At 40.9% G+C, this 17,252-nt stretch overlaps 2 protein-coding genes across 2 annotated transcripts in view; both read right to left on the bottom strand.

Moving 5' to 3' along the window:
* Positions 1 to 339, bottom strand: part of MELLADRAFT_118155 (uncharacterized protein) — a gene marked incomplete at both ends in the record, with an annotated part of 12,128 nt that extends 11,789 nt beyond the window's left edge. The window contains one exon of the mRNA XM_007416593.1: positions 13 to 339. Coding sequence (XP_007416655.1) covers positions 13 to 339 — 327 coding nt within the window. The remainder of the gene's footprint in view (positions 1 to 12) is intronic.
* A 10,606-nt stretch (positions 340 to 10,945) lies between these two features.
* MELLADRAFT_93893 (family 1 polysaccharide lyase) lies at positions 10,946 to 13,884 on the bottom strand (the record flags this gene model as incomplete). The annotated part of the gene is made up of 16 exons (XM_007416592.1): positions 10,946 to 11,035; positions 11,134 to 11,395; positions 11,477 to 11,503; positions 11,602 to 11,661; positions 11,755 to 11,814; positions 11,952 to 12,085; positions 12,155 to 12,196; positions 12,265 to 12,336; positions 12,391 to 12,427; positions 12,500 to 12,609; positions 12,678 to 12,706; positions 12,816 to 12,871; positions 12,969 to 13,162; positions 13,346 to 13,467; positions 13,615 to 13,759; positions 13,807 to 13,884. The coding sequence occupies 16 exons, from the start codon at positions 13,882 to 13,884 to the stop codon at positions 10,946 to 10,948; spliced, it is 1,518 nt and encodes a 505-aa protein (XP_007416654.1).
* Between the last annotated feature and the right edge of the window lie 3,368 nt (positions 13,885 to 17,252).

Genomic DNA, 17,252 nt, shown 5'->3' with positions numbered 1-17,252 from the left:
TAGAGCAGATACTTTGCATCTATCGTGTTCTTCAGTAGACGGAAGAGGATCTGGCTGAACATCTCGTAAAACGTATCCATATGCGGATCCTCGAATGATGGTACCCATCACGAATTGCCAATGATGATAGTTTGAATTCTCACCAGGCGCTTCGAGTGGTTTAACACCAGTTGCCTCCAATCGTTCGTGATTGTAAGTGAGACCAGTTGATGGTTTAATTTCAGTTCGAGATGAATCAGTTCGTGGCATTTTTGAACGAGTTATGTTTGGCGAAATAGATGACGATGATGGTAGACTAGTTCTATGACTATCTCCAGCAGTGGCCGAAGGTACAGACATATTGATTGTTTGTCAATTGGAAGTTTAATAACAAAAAAAAAAAAAAAAATTGAAGTGGTAAACTAGATCTCCAAATATACTTATTTGAAGAGTATCGTTTGAGTTTTCGGAGAATCTTGTTGATTTGAACTGAGTTTATCGTCTGACAGTACAGACGGACCTTTCCTGAGGTTTTTCTAGATGGTTTTTGAAAATCGATTGTTTTCAAAACCGTTCTTCGAGCTATGATTTTCTTATATGGAAATGTGAGATGGGCTCATAACCTGATAAGATTGATTCTCACAGCTTGAGAGAAATGTTAGAACAATTAGGAAAGGTATTATTGCATAAAGTAATAGAACATACCTTGAGAGAAATGTTAGAACAATTAGGAAAGGTGAAGAAAGAACCAATCCTATCTAACAAAACAAAATACAATATATACTATAACTATGCTAATAGATTATAAGGATATTGAATGAGAGAAATAGTATTAGCATACAACTATGATTTCATACACAATAACACATTAGTGACATTCATAACATGCCTCCTAGACGTATACCAGAAAACCGTACCAATCAGGAATCTAATGACCCTCTCATGTCTCACGCTCATTATGAACAACAATCAACTGCTTCATCTATTCAACTCATCAACCCGATCAAACCGATCTATTATCTAACCATGTCCTACCATCTAGATACTTTACACGGCAGATCAAGACACACTCAATGACTTCCAACAAAACAGCACCTGTCGTTGCCTTTGGTGGCACTGTACCCCAACAAGACCCACGACCAATCACTGGGAAGAAACTACTTCCATCAACTGCTAGCAATCGTATCATTGACACGTCCCTTGAGATGTCTTCTGAGATTTGATTATGGTAATTCTTCAGAAAAGTCCAACATTCATATGGATTGTAGATTATCTCGAGGGGATCAGTGGGATTGGTGAGTCGGTTTTGGGTTCTGACTTTGTTCACCAAATCCAGACGATTGAGAATGTACGTAGTGATGTTAAAACATGTCTTCTCATGTTCCTCATCAGACAAGTTCTTGCGCCGGTAGTCCTTGACCTTGACGTAATGATGAAGTTCAAGAGATTGAAATACCTCCATTAGGAACTGACTCCATTCAATATGATTATTGTCAGACAAATCTTCAGAAACTTTGTACTTGCTGAGCGCATTTGTCATTATTTGAGAGATTTTTTGAATAGCATCACCGAACACTCTGGAATCAGTGGATTCAGACATGACGGCAGAACTTAGATCAGATGAAGTGGGATTGTGTAAAGCGCCAGTAATTTTTGAATTGCTTGGAGAAGACTTTGCTGTTCCTAAGAATCGGACTGTACTTGTTGAAGAGCTTGAGCCTTCAGTGACTGTAGAGTTATCAGTAGTCTCGTCATCAAAAGGTGAATCGACGGGATTAGAACTCATACAAGTAGTGGTTCGAAAAGATCTTGCACTCTTGCTACCATGTAAAGATTCAAAGATAAATTCTTTATGATACTCGTATCCTGACTAATCAAGATTTTGACCAAATTGCGTAGGAAAGACTGCTTATAAGTGGACAGTTGGAAACCTGGGGGCACAAGTGTTAGGAATGGCTTAGAGAGATAGAGCAAGGATAGTGATGCTGGTATGATGATATTGCAATGTGAGGAAAGAAGAGTCTGTCCTCCTTCCGCAGAGCTAGTATAGAAACCCAGATGACACAGTACAAGCATAACTCAATATAGGGCTCATTACACCATTCCCCCTTTTATATCTCAATCCCCTCTTGACAGATTAGATATCTTTCCACGGGTTGGCATTAAAAAACCCCTTAGGGAAAAAGCTTCACCCTCAGGCTCTAACCTCTTCTCCTTGTCCTTCTGTAGTTCTTGAGCGCCTCCGGATATCTTGAATTAAAATCATTTACCAATTCTCGTGCATTACCTAACTCTTTTTCAGGCTCCCATGAATCGTGATTAGGTCCATACCCCTTCCAACTGATTAAATACTCCACTTTACCCCTACGTTTCCTCTTGTTTAATACTTCACTGACTTCAAACTCTTCCTCTCCTTCAATTATTACTGGCGGTGGTGGTGAATTTTCCTGGCCTTCTACATCGCTCTTGACATACTTCCGTAGTACATTCACATGAAAGACAGGATGCATTTCTGCCATCTCCTTTGGTAGAGATAATTTATATGCATTAGTTGATATTCTTTCAATTATTTCATACGGTCCCAACCATCGATGTGAAAACTTAGCGGTTGGTCTGGTGGTTGCGACATGTTTACTGTTTAGCCACACTTGTTCACCAGCGTTCCACGACGGAGTGTGAGTGACCTTCTTATTGTATTGTTCTTGCATATCTTCTTGGGCCTCTAGCATTGCTTCTTTCAGCTCTTTCTGTACCTCACTTATCTGCTCGAGTCGTTCCTCAACTGACGGTAGACACTGTTCTTCACTTGGTGTTCCTGTGAAGCTGGCATCGTAACCATAGTTCGCCTTGAAGGGTGACATGCCTATCGAAACGTGCAGGTTGTTGTTATAAGAGAATTCCGCCATAGGGAGCAATTCACACCAATTGTCCTGTTTGTACGAAGCAAAATGACGTAAGTATTGTTCCACAGCTTTGTTTGTGATCTCAGATTGCCTGTCCGTCTGGGGGTGGTATGCCGTCGAGGATTGTGTCTTAATGCCCAACATCTTGTTCAATTCTTTTGTGAATTTTGAAATAAATATGTTACCCCGATCCGACGTGATGGTCCTAGGGGTTCCGTGGTGTTTCCAAACAAAATTTAGCATTAGGCTTGAAAGTTCTTCTGAGTTCATCGTTTTTCTACAAGGAACAAAGTGAGCCATTTTAGTGAATCGGTCAACTACTGTTAGGATGCTATCAAAGCCTTGAGAGGGCGGTAGGTCTGTGATCATGTCGTAGCATATATCTACCCAAGGGCCTTCCGGGACTGGAAGTGGTTGGAGACTTCCAAAAGGCTTTGAAGTTCGAGCTTTGACTCTTTGGCACGGCTCGCAGCCATCAACGTAGCGGTTAATGTACGCTTTCATTGAAGGCCAATGGAATGATCTCTTTACCAGCATTAACGTCCTCATGCGGCCTGGGTGACCAGCTATTAAGCTGTCGTGTCGGGACTTAAGGATTTCCAGCTTGATATCGTTATTGTCAGGTACTACTATTTTCCCACGGAAATATAGTACTTGGTTTTCAATTGAGTATCCACTGATAAGTTTTGATGTTGGCATGTCTTGACAGATTCTAAAGATTTCCATGATCTTGAGGTCTTCACTTGTCTTCTTTCTGATCTCTTCTATAATTTTTTCATCATTCCATATTTCAACTTGAGGTTCTATCATGTCTAATTCAATTTCTTCTATCTGAGGATCAAAGAACCAAGATTCAATCACTTCTAGAGAGTCCACAAACGCATCACTCGGGAGATTTTCAGGCTTTAGCAATCGGCCAAAGGTTAGTTTTTCTGAGTCAGTAGGCTTCAGGTCTGGGCGTCTGGATAGCGCGTCCGGCTTCGTCGACTGTTTTCCTGGACGAAATCTTATCTCAAAGTCAAAGCTTCCTAATACCTCCGCCCATCGAGCCTGCCTCCTCGTAAGTTCTTTAGTCGTCATCAGTGATTGTAAGTTTTTGTGGTCCGTGTATACTATCACATTTAACCTGTGGGGGTTGCCTTCCAGGTATTGGCGCCACTCCTTGAATGCACTGACAACTGCCAATAATTCTTTATCGAATATCTCGTAATTGCGTTCTGCTTTGATTAAGGATCTGGACAAAAACGCAACCGGATGGAGTTCATTGTCAATGTCGGAGACTTGTGATAGGACAGCTCCAAGGGCAAAGTCCGAGCAATCACACTCGAGTATGAAGGGCTTGTAAGGGTTTGCTATCGTCAGAACAGGCGCAGAGGTAAATGCTTTTTTGAGGTTTTTGAAAGCTTCATTCCTTTCATGAGTCCATTCAAATTTGACATTGTCTTGAGATAGTTCATGTAATGGTCGTGCAATTTTCGAGAAATGATGAATAAACCTTCTATAAAAGTTTGAAAAGCCTAGGAAGGTCAGAACCTCAGACAAGTTTTTTGGTGCTGGCCAATCCCGCACTGCTTTCACCTTGGTTTCGTCCATTCTGATTTGATTTCGGGATATGATCAATCCTAAGTAAGATACCTCTTTCTGACTGAATCTACACTTTTCAGGCTTTAGCCAGACATTCTGCGCACGTAACAGCTCTAAAACTTCTTTGACAACTTCTTCATGATTTTCTCCTGGTTTTGTATATATTAATATGTCGTCCTGATATGCAGCAACATCTCTGCCAATTTGACTCTTTAGTACATCTTGAATGAAAAACTGGAAGAATCCTGGAGCTCCGGTAGGCCCAAAGGGCATCGTCAGAGGTTCGAATTGGCCTGATTTGCAGATAAAAGCTAGTTTAGCTTCATCCCCTTCTCTGACTCTTAAGTTGTTGTATCCATTGTGCATATCTAAGCTTGTGAATCTGTCGGCGTCTAACAAACTGTCTATCAATTCCATAGTGAGAGGAAGTGGGTATTTGTTCTTGATCGTGAGAGCATTCAATTTCCGATAATCAAAACAAGGCCTCAGATTTCCATCCTTCTTTCCAGTGAATAGGACAGGAGCAGCCCACGGCGATGTGGTTCTTCTCAGGGTTCCGTTTGCCAGCCCTTTTTCGATCATTTCATTCAGGACTTCCGTTTCCTTTGGAGATAGAGGTATTATCCGTCCAGCTTGCGGTGTGGCGTTAGGAACTAAATCCACTCGAAAATCATACGCCCTGTGTGGTGGTAATACATTAGAGTTTGACTTTTCGAACATTCCTAGGTATTCATGGTAGCATTTGGGGACTAGTTGTGCAGCTGATTTTTCTTCAGTACCTCTTGGCGCCTCTACTGCAAGTCTTGTTGACACGTTCCAAGAAGCTTCCGCCGCGTCTATCATGGCTTTAGTTGGCCTCGAGGTGTACTTGCTGGTGAGTTGTTGTCCTCTTAAGAGTCCTGAGCGTCCTAACTTTACACAAGGAAACATTTGATTGCCTACTTTTCGTACACGATTGGGCATGGAGGAAATTTTACACTTACTCTGCGGGGGCGTAAACGAGTATGTTTTCAACTCAGCCCCCTCCTCAGTGTGCCTAGTGTTCCCCTCAGGCCTCGTAACGTGGTCCTTCGAGGATTGTTTCGGACTGAGTAGAGTTTTCATTCCATCGTTCATTTTTGGTAGCAATTCTACAGGAATGAAATCATCGCTAGCTGCTTCTTTTGAGTGATGAAGAGGAACGCTATCAGACTCACATTGCGGGGGTGTTAGTGAATCATTCAAGATTCGCACCCCCTCGTTACTGTTCCTAACTTTCCCCTTAGGCCTCATAGCGTGGTCCTTCGAGGTTTCTTTTGGCAGCAACAAAACTGACTCGGCAGTTGCAAGTTCCAATCTTGAGTTATTCAACAGGCAGCCATTATCCCAATCGATCAGGAGGTGATTTCGTTTGATCCATGGCATGCCTAGTATGGCGTCGTATTTGTCACGTAATTCTGTGACTATGAATGTTGTTGTCTCTGATGAATTGTTCACACAGTAATCACCTGTGTGGGTTACTGATAGCTCATGTCCGCTGAATCCCGTAACGCTTCGATGTTGAGGTAGTTCTGAAGTGGTGAGAGTTGAGGTTGAGATGAATTTCTTACTCACTGCTTCATGGGTAGCTCCGCTATCCAATAAGGCTCTGGCAGGTTTAGTTGTGGCATTTTTTGGGTCATAAAGTAAAACATCATTAATGATACGAGTATCATGCATTTCAAGGCTATCAATAATATTTTCTTCAACTCCTAATTTAATGGTATGTGAGCTCGAGGTAGGCACAACTTTCAGACTCGAGCTTCTCCATTTTTTGACTTGTCACTCCTTCCATCTTCCTTCGCTTCTACATCATTCTTCTCTAATTTAGCATCTAACTTGTCAATCTTAGCCTGTAATCTAGTTTCTAATTCGCTAACTCTTGAATGACCTCTAAAGCTCCTAGCACCTGAATACCCTCCTCTGTTCCTTCTCTTTTTCACTTCAGCACAGTTCGCTATCATATGATCTGTTTTCCCACAACCATAACAGCTCCCACTCATCCCTCTTCTACGATACTCATCACCTGAGATGTTTAACCTATATGCCGAGCAATCCATGGCATCTGGGTCGATTGCTGCTGTTGTACTGGTCGGCGAGATTGAAGAGGAGTGATTATTCGTTGTGGAATCATAGTGTCGTTTGTGTATCTTGTTGTCCAACTTAATAGCCACCTTCGCCATCTCTTCCACTGTCTTGAACTCATCTCTGATCATGTATACAGCTACTTCCGTCTTCAAACCTTGCTCAAACTGAGATAATAGAATGTCTTCGGGCCATTTGATTACCAATGATAGCTCCGAAAATCGAATCCAATAATCAGCAACAGTCTTTGTTTGCTTGAGTGATCTCATCTCTTTCTCCGCTTTCACTATTCTCTCTCCATCAAAAAATGTAGCTTTAAATGAATCAACAAATCTTTGCCAAGTAACTAGGTGAGCTCTTTCACTGTCTAAGATTTGGTCCGTTAAGGCCTGACTCCAGATGTTTGCTTTACCCGTAGTGTACGATAAAGCAAACGCCACTTTGGCTTGTTTGTTTGCAAAGGCCGTTGAGTTAAGCTGCATGTACAGACCAAGTTGATTCATAAATATCTCAGCTTTTGATCCTTTCGACCCATCGAACTTGTCCGGCGTCGCAACTTTAGGCGCTCGCTGTTGGGGTTGCGGCTGTTGATTATAATACAACGGTGTTGGCATGGCGGCAGGGATCTCTTGACCGGTTTGAGGTTGTTGAGATCGACCTTGATCCATTGGAATCTGAGCATTCTGCTGAGCCATTTTCATTTGGAGCAATTCCCTTTCAACTTCCTGCCTTCTGGACGTTTCCGATTCCAGTTTTTGATTCAGTTCGTTTAACTGCTTCATAATGTCTTCCAAGTTTACCGACGACATTCCTCCAGCCGTTTCAGTACTATCTGCAAACTTCTCGTCTTCGTCCGAGGACTGATAATCGTCAGGAGCTTTGAAATTAGGCGTTTTGAATAGAGTTTCGGAGTTACAGCGGAAATAGATTCGAGATTATTGCGGGGTATTGATTTTAATAGATCTGTAGTGAGCGGATGAGACTTTTAAGCTTTAGGACTTCGACTTTCTCCTTTTCTACTTTAATTAGATGCTTGAAATAAACTTTTCAACTTGATTCGTGTGACTTTTGAATTCTATTTTTCTTTCCTTCTTATTCTTTTCTTTTTCAAATTCTTTAATTCTTTTTCTTAAATTGATTTAGTGATTTCTTGATGTTCTTTGTCTTGTGGCTTCTATCCCTCTTGTAGGTAGACGTTGCAATATGTTAGGAATGGCTTAGAGAGATAGAGCAAGGATAGTGATGCTGGTATGATGATATTGCAACGTGAGGAAAGAAGAGTCTGTCCTCCTTCCGCAGAGCTAGTATAGAAACCCAGATGACACAGTACAAGCATAACTCAATATAGGGCTCATTACAACAAGTTCCGTATAAGACACTTAAAGCAAACTACACTGGTCTTGACGAGAACAAGAACTGACCTGCAAGCTCGAATGAAAAGAGAGCACGACGGGAAAGGGTGAGTTAACAGACAAATAGATTGATTTGATTCTTTTCAATACCCACCTGAGGGCAAAAGTTCCGTATAAGACACTTGAAGCAAACTACGCTGGTCTTGACGAGAACAAGAACTGACCTACAGAGGTTCAGTGGGAGCAGAAAAAGACAAAGATAGAAAAACTTTTAGAAAACTTAAAACACGCAACAGTGAAACAAAAGATAAACTATATCTACCTGCAAGCTCAAATGAAAAGAGAGCAAAACAGGACAGGGTGGCAGCCCTGAGTACTAAACCAGCGTACCAATGGGCGACAAATATAATAAATACCTTAAAAACAGCAATTACAACTCAAGGCTCAGTTTCAAGAGTCAAGTTACATATGATTTGGCATATGTAACATGTGCAAAACTTACATCAAAGAGTGTGTACGTACACAAATTTGATGTGAACCAAAGCTACATATATTTCACAGATGTAACATGTATGTAACAAGTGAAATATACTTATAACCCAATAGTAACCGTGTTACTGTAATTAACCTAACCTTAGAACCACAATTTGTGCGCACTTGTAGTCCAAAGATTCCCAGGGTTCAGACTATATAAACCCTGAAGATCCCACCAGTTTTGAATCATCACATTATTATTCAACAACCTTACAATTTGCTCACTTCATCTTCCTAGAACTTTTAAACTTTGTCTAACATCTACAAAATTCAAAAGCTTGATTCTACAAACCTTGAATCCTCAACCTTGTGTCTTGTTGACTTTATTGTGTCTGCATCAACCCTTCTTTCTGTCTGATTAGATTCCATCATCAGTAGTTTTCATGATAATATCCATACAGTGGAATTACATATAAGGAAGTAGTCCTTGAGTGCTGCTTATATAAGATTTGGGATTCATCTGATATAAGAAACTCTTAATCTACGGGGAAATCTATATTAGTCAGAGTGTAAAGTTCCGGGTGTTAAAAAGGACTTTAACACCACCTTATTTGACCTTTCTTTGAATAAGAAGAGGATCATTTTAGGATTGAGAACTGAGTGTCAGTTGCTCTTATCTTTAATTATTGCAAGGACAATAATTAACCCAAAATCCGCGGGCTAAATCCTTTGTTCAAAGGTCAACTAACTGGAGTCTTTACTTGTTTATTCCAAGTAAAGCTCCTACGCCCACGTCTTTACCTGCTCAAACTTGTGGATACTAATCCCCACAAGTCTAGTAGAAGTTTGTTTAAACTCCTATCCTCTTTTTTATTGAATCTACTAGCCCAACAGATGCTAGTAGGCTCACACAGGGTGAGTTAACAGACAAATAGATTGATTCTGGAACGTAACCCAAGATAAAAGATAAAGTAGAGTAATGAAGTCAGTAACAAAATAAAGAGAACAATTTGATGATGGAATGAACTTACTGATTCCTTTCAATAAGAAAAGAATCAGAACAGAAAGTGGGAGAAAGTTGAGAGGAAATAAAGAGATCCTTGAAATTTTTGATTCCCCCCTTGATTCAACGTGTCACCCCTTTCCTGCACAGTTTTCCACTAACACCCAAATACACTAAGCGATCAACCTCAACAACCTTAACCCCCAACACCCACTTCAACAAATACCACAATAGGTAATGAGCTTTGACCATTCAGCAATCTTAACATCTTAACACACTAATAACACAACAAGTATGTATTACACCTCCACCTCTTCTGAACGGTGACCCTTCTCGGCTGACTATGTATCTTCATGATACTGCTGACTCTATACCTCAAGATTGAATTAAAAACTCCTGAAACCCCTTGCTGGCACTAGATTCCAATAGATAAGCTTACTTTTTGTACCAAGAGCCTCCCCTTGCTCCCTGCCACTTCTGAGTCCTGACTTCAGGCACCTGGCTCATTTGGCGGCTCAGGAAATGTTCTAGGGCCTGAAATATTATATCCTTCCTGATCTGGTGGTTGTGTGAGGCTTGAGGTCAATTTGATTTGTTTGGCCTCTGAATTCTCACTTACCCTGTAACAGGGAAATTGGTGTCTTTTTCAGGAACAACTACATCATCTATCACGTACAAATGTGGTACCTTATTTTTGTATGTGTACACTTTTCAAGTTTGGGGCTCTGAATTCCAAATTCTGCCTGAACCGTGTTCTAGCAATTTAGGAAAGGATACAAGCAAGATCATAACCAATTCCTGTTGAAAAAATTGAGAGTCCACTATGAAAGAACTGTTTTTCACAAGTAGAAACATCAGATAAATTTTGTGTAGGACCAAAGCATTATGTGAAAAATATTGATATCATCACATTATAATTACAGCCTTTTGTGATCAAATGTGACATATATAGTTGTTTAGTCACAGAAAAATATCATCCACATAAACTTCTCATCATGGGGGTTGTTCAAGAAGTTTGGGATCATTGAAGGAAAAGGGTCTCTGGGTGACTATCTGCATGGTACATATAAACAACACGACAAGCTCAAGCAGCCCAAGAAGAGGTAAAAAAGCAAGGATTAATGTAAAATAACCACATACTAAGAGTTACTGATTCAGATCTCAATTTAGGGTGCCTTGGAAGATAAACAATATGATTTCTGTGTTGATTATGTTTGCAATCAAAGTGTGATAGTGACATCAATCCTGCTTATTCACAATGCATACATTGCAATTCTTTCAACCCTGGTAGACTAAAATGTTACACAAAAGGTCTTCACAGCTAAAATGTGACAAAGAGGACTGAGGTAAATTTCTTGAACTTTCTACTTGTCATGTCAAAGGTTACAAGCTCATAAATATACAGCATAAATACAAATGATATCAGAATTGTCCAAAAAATACAATAGTCCCAAATATTTGGGCAGATTTGATCAACAAATCTGGATATTTTAAAGCCCAAGATGGTTGGGCATATTTGATCAACAAATCTAGGATTTTCAAGTTGTCTATAGTAGTCCGAACCCACATCCACCTGGTGGTTTTCCCTTCAACTCAGATCCTGCCTTGGGAGTGACGTTTTGAACATACTTCACGTTCTAAAATTAAAATGTAATATAAGTATCCAATCAAATGTAGATCCTTGGAGAAAAACCTCAGACAAGAAGAAATTGATATCATAAACAATTTTACTAACTTTAAATTCTTCAAGTACTTTCTCAGTCTTTCCAAACTTTATTTTACCTACTTTGGTATCCTTTTTCTTATTTTCCATCATATTAGGAGCACAGTCTCTTCCAATATGGGATTTGCACTTCTGAGTCTCTTCGGATGTGAAAGGAATATAAGCTGAACCTCCATCTTCTGTCTTTGTTTGATCTTTATGGTCTGCATAAACTTCTTTGAAAAAATTTCCTTCTGCCAGGATATTCCCTCCATTAACCTCAAAAGTTGAACCTCTGACAGATAGCGACGGAAAACTATGTCAGTGATAATCCCAAGATTACCCATGTTTCTTGGATTTGAGTTGTCTAACTTACACGCAATTTGAATGTACATTGTTATAGCTTCAAAAGAAATCCATCATTGTCAGTCAAAGGACCTTGCAGGATTTCGAGTTGTGCAAAAACATTGCCGCCGGCATAACCAGAGAACATATACTGACTAGTGAACGTCTACGTTTTTCATTTCTCCAACACCCAACTTGGGACTTCTGCCAGAGGTACTCTCAAAACAACTAATGTAGGTTTTATAGTTGATCAGTAACAGGGACTGAGCACAAGTCTTGTAAGCACAAATTGATCAAATAAAACTCAACTTGTTCGCCATGGTGACTGTAGTGCCATCCCCACTTAGTAATGCAGCCCAATAATGTTGGCTAAATTTTCATTTAAAAAACACAAGGAAGTTGAATCCAATCGCAAAAGGAGAAGCAATATCAGTCACATCAGGAATTATAAGCGGTAAAATCTTTAGGTGGAAAAAAATTCAGGAGAACGGTTGACAAGGACTTACTTGGAACATGAAGTTGACCATTTTGTTCTCCCGTCAAAGTGGTTGTTTGATAGTGTTATCCCAGTTGTCTTATCATGTCCTACAACGACCATTTCTCTTCCGATGAAGCTAAACGTGCAATGATCAACCCAGATCTAAGATGCACGCAGTGATTCATTCAGCATAAAATAACATCCGAATGACATATGTTGATAATCCCTTACATTTTTACCGCTATCTATAGAGATAGCGTCACCTCCCCAAACCTAAGATGTAATTCTCAGTCTCTGTCGAGGTCCATGGGCTGCATAACACTCGTGAAGAAATCACGTACCAGGTGTGGGTTTAGATAAGTAATATGGATATTCTGGTATCGGTAGATGATTGGTAGATGATTGATCATCAGCTGTTTGAAACATTCAGATTCACAGTGAAAAGTTATGATGAATTGGTCTCTTACCTGAATAATGACGTTGCTCGATCTTGCCATACGTAGACTGATGAAGAGACAATGGGATAGATTGATCAAACTTTCACTTCTCGTGACAAAATTCAAAGAAAATAATTACCCTTTTCCTTTGATAACTCCATTCTTTCCAATACCTCGAATAGTTTTATCGCTTTTAACTTCCAGACCGTCAATTCCGGCTGCATCATAAGTAACTTGAGTCTCCTTTCCCTGTTGCATTTCAAGCAACAAACGTCAATCTGCCGATTCATTCTCAAATAGAAATCAAAAATCCGCACCTGCTTCCAACTGTCCTCGCACCAATCACCTAAACACAGAGAAAAAAGTGTAAGGATAGCATCACAATCAAAAATCAATTCCACTGATTTCCATGACTCAATTCCCCCAACACTATTCAAAACGAGAGTTAATCTCACCAGCATTCCTAGCGTGCTGAACCATATTGCCATTCTTACATGATGACCAGGGAGCACTATAATGTTCAAGACAATAGAAATAACTCATTTCATTGAATGCCTGCGGCCACACTTGGGAGAATGAGCTATCATAAAACGGATACTCATACTTACCAGCCTTTTTCGGTTTTGTTTCCCTTGGTATTCGTAAAGTCGAAGGTACGATCAATCAAAATCACTCGGGGCTTATCGTCCTTTAATAAGGATTCAAGCTCCTCTATAGATTTCGGAGTATCTGGTTTTGCATTCCCACCTCCTGTAGTCTCTGAACCATAACCAAATGGAGTTGGTAAATCATTACCCTGAGGCTGTGGGCGAGCACTGGTAAGGATAAATAAAGCGGAACAGCTTAAAATAAACGATTTGTAACTGGTTGAGAGCATGTTTAATAGGATAACTGATCCTCAATAGATATATAAGAAGGGGAATGAAGTTAAGATTCCTTGAATGAGTGAAGTGCCTTTATAGCTTTGAGAGCAATCCGAGCTGACATCATTTTCTTGACGAGTGTGCGTGTCATCCATGTTAACCTGGCTTCGAACGGAACGAGTGAGATCCAGCAGGATCCAGTTGACAAAGACCTTATATCTAAGCGACGGACGTCGGGGGACGGCTAGGTCCAGGATCCTGAATGTCGCCCTTTTCACAGGTTTTCACTATGACTCATAACCAGTCAGAGCTATATATATCCAATAGCATCGATATCACTCGTATCTGTTCCTTTTTCAAGGTTCGGTCTCACTTTATGTGAGTGACTAACTTTTGAATACGAAGGTGCCTGCAAAGCCGGCCAAACGAAGAGTGATGATGATATGACGACAACCTGTCCCGGCGATATGTGAAGGATTCAGCGAGTAGAAAGCTCGATCGAAGACAGCTACCGCCAACTTGCCGAGGGTGAGTTTCTCAAACCATCTCAGAGTCAGTTGGGATAGGTTAGTATACAGCTCACTACATCATCCGCCCCACCTCGATGAAACGCAGAATCTTGAAGAGCCAGGGGATCCACGGCCTTGGAGAGGAGCTCCATAATCAAAGCACCCAAGACGAACTTGAAAGAATAACAGAAGACGCGATCCAAAGGAATTGAATTGCTGAGGAATTTGAAACGCTGGCCTGATTGAGGGGAGCAGGTAGGAAAAGGCTGCACTGTCTTCCTTTATTCATCCTCGTTGAAGACTCCTCAATATCTGGTCCTGTCACCCAGTGCTGTGAGTACCCGCGAACATAACAGTTTGATTCCCGTGCCGAGTTGTACTGGTAAGCGTTCATCCGAAAGCTTATCAACTCCAACGGTCAACAAGAACGGTAGCGTGATGATAGCCGTTGACCGTTTGGTAACCTATATGATATGGGCTCCAAGGTCAATGACCTTCAATACCACCTACTCTATCCTTCAATCAACACTCCAGGCTCCATAGGACTCCGAGCTCCAAGTTCAATGCAAACTAAGAATTCCTTTCATATAGGGTATACAAAGTTGTTCTGGCAATTTCCAGAAGGTTATTTCCAGAACGCCAGAACCCTTCTGGCAGCGTCCTGGCGTTCTGGAAAACACAACAACTCATCATGCCACCACCCCACCTCGAGCCCACCGAAGAAGATCAAGTTATCACAACATCGACTTTAGGAATTTACCCATCTGCACTTCAGGCCTTCCGGTCGACTTTCAAATTGAACTCCAGATCACCAAACTTCTGTATGCAACCCATTCCAGATATCAAGATCGGCTTCGAATCACGCTCGTTCTAAACTCTTAAATGCTCATTCGCCGTGAATCGATCGATACACCGAGACAAAGCTCTCACTGCAATTCAATTGATACACAGGGGTGCTTTTATGCTTATGATTTTCATCCATTTTCTCTAGGTTTTCAAGCACAACAGTCGATCTAAGCGGATTCATTTCATAATCGTATTGAGAATAGTCTCAATTTGTACTTTTTGTCAAGTTTCAACATTCTTCAAGTCTCACTTTGTACAGTGCCCTCCAAAAATTTTACGTACAGTGCACATCTGCTCTGTATGTAGGGTCATCAAAAATGTTTCAAAGGGACCAATAACTACACTCTTGATGACAAACTTTTTTGCAATGCATTTCTAAGCATTCTTCTCACTATGGGCAGTGCTCAGGCTATGTATTTAGAACAACATATTGCAGTAGAATCAAAGCAGAATCACCACCGAGTTGCACCCCCTTTAGCTTTTATCACCGCTCGAATCCGTTCAGGCATTGAAGCAACAAGTGACTTGAGCTTGCTTTCTGGGATAGCCATCCACTTAGACACCAGAAGATGATACATCTCTTGTTGAGACTTTGGTCGCTTTTCCTTGGAAATCGAGCTCTTGAGGATCTTCCAAAGGTTCTCGATCGGGTTGAGATCCGGACTGTTTGCAGGCCAGTCCAACTTGAGGATTGAATGACTGGCATGCCATTCCTTTGAAGCCTGACTCCGATGAACTGGAGCACCATCCTCCATCAAGATGAGGTTAGAAGGACAGCAAGGATGGGTCACAAAAGGTTTCAAAGCCCGCTCGTAGACAACCGAGATGAAGTCGGAAGAAGAACGTCGTCCAGGTGGAATTAAGACAAGAGGAAGCTTGCAAAATGAAGTAAAAGCACCCCAGACCATGACTGAAGATCGACCACTTCGGAAACTCGGGGTGAGACAATCCAATTCAAACTTTTCATTACTCTTTCGCCACACTCGCACTGGGCCTGACATCTTTCCAATCTCAAATGATGACTCATCAGTCCAAATCACTCGTTCCCAGTCCTCCACCGTCCAATCTTTGTATGCTAGAGCAAAACCTAATCGTTTCCGACGATGTTGAGCACTCAGGTAAGGCTTTTTGACTGCAATGCGAGAATTGAAACCAAGGTCTTTGATCTCGGCTCTAAGAGTGTTATGACAGACTCGAGTTGGGATCTGAGCTGAGATTTCCGAAAGTGTACTCCGCCTATCTTTCCTCAAGGTTCGTTTTAGAGTTCTTCGATCGCGATCGGTGAGCTTCTTGGGTCTACCAGCGTGACTCTGAGGGTTGGTGGTGGTGTTCTTTTGGTAGTTTGAAAGCACTGTTGAAACTGTTGATCGAGGATGGTTCAGTTTCTTTGCAATTTGACCCATTGTGAGCCCAGACTTCCTTGCCCCAACTATTTCAGCCCTCTCCTCGGATGTCAGGGATCGTGTCTTCATGATTTGGTGTTGATGGGAGACGGTGTGATATTGTATTGAACTCTTATTTGTAGCACTAGTACTTCAACACAGAGCTGTATTTACAAAACTGTACGTAAAATTTTTGGAGGGCACTGTACTCGTTGTTGAGTTTCAAAGGTTTCTCAAAAATAATCAAGATGTGTCATCAACTCGATTATTGTTGTCTTACCTATATCGTTGTGTCTCAAACTTTTCCGAATGAAAAAGAATGTTATCTTGATTTCTTTTGTTCTTTTGAAATCGATCGTCAGTCTGTGTTTGTTTCTAATGAGCGAACAAATTCAGAGCTTGTTTCCATGAAAGTCTGATAGAAAAATCTGACTATGCAAATGGATTTTTAGATATACACCCGGCAGGAGTCTCTTTGAGAGATGCATGTTTTGTTTTTTCATTCATCTCATCAAAAAGGAACAAGACCTCCTTCAAACCAAAATGTATTTCAAGTGTATATATCTTACAGAATCTTTTGAGTTCGATCTTAAGCCTAAATTGGTGGAGACATTAAAGTGATTATAGTCGGTTTTTTGAGCTATTGCGGGAGGAATGGCATGTAGAGCAGAATTGAGATGTGAGAACGGAAGTGCTGAGATGAGAGAGAGACAAGATCTGGTTTCTGAGGGGATGAGGGGAGTGCCAGCGGTAGTGTACTCGGGAGCGTAACAGTATCAGTCTTTTTCTGAGACTCTGATGCTCTGAGACTCCTCTGAGACTCCTCTGAGACTCCCTCTCAGCTACAGAAAATAGTGGCTTTGTGTACACCCGTCATACAGTGTGGTCAAGAATGGTGGCACAGGGTGGCACTCCATAGTTCATTATTTGTTTCTCAACTCAGCTCAAGTTTCAACTCTCGTTGTATTTTCTTACATGGTCACAATCGATCATGATCATCCTAAAAATCTTGTCATTTCCTCATCTGACAGATCAACGTAAGAATAGATGATAAAAAGATGAATTGAAATTTGAGGTTTTTTATATTTTCATGTTCAATCGGATCAGACTCAGAGCGACTTCAAGATGAACTTCAGTAATCTGTTCCTCAGCATTTTCTTTTGGAGCGATCAAGTATTTTAGTTCCTTATTTTAATCTTCTTTATATTGTCTCTTTCACTTCGCTCGATTCGCGTCTTGGTAGGGAAACCCAGACCACGACCCGTACGATGACCAAAAGACAGAATTTGACA

The sequence above is a fragment of the Melampsora larici-populina genome (assembly GCF_000204055.1).
Source record: "Melampsora larici-populina 98AG31 unplaced genomic scaffold MELLAscaffold_62, whole genome shotgun sequence".
Classification (NCBI taxonomy): Eukaryota; Fungi; Basidiomycota; class Pucciniomycetes; order Pucciniales; family Melampsoraceae; genus Melampsora; species Melampsora laricis-populina.
The sequence above is the reverse complement of the archived record's forward strand: the minus strand, read 5'-3'. Positions and strand labels throughout refer to the sequence as shown.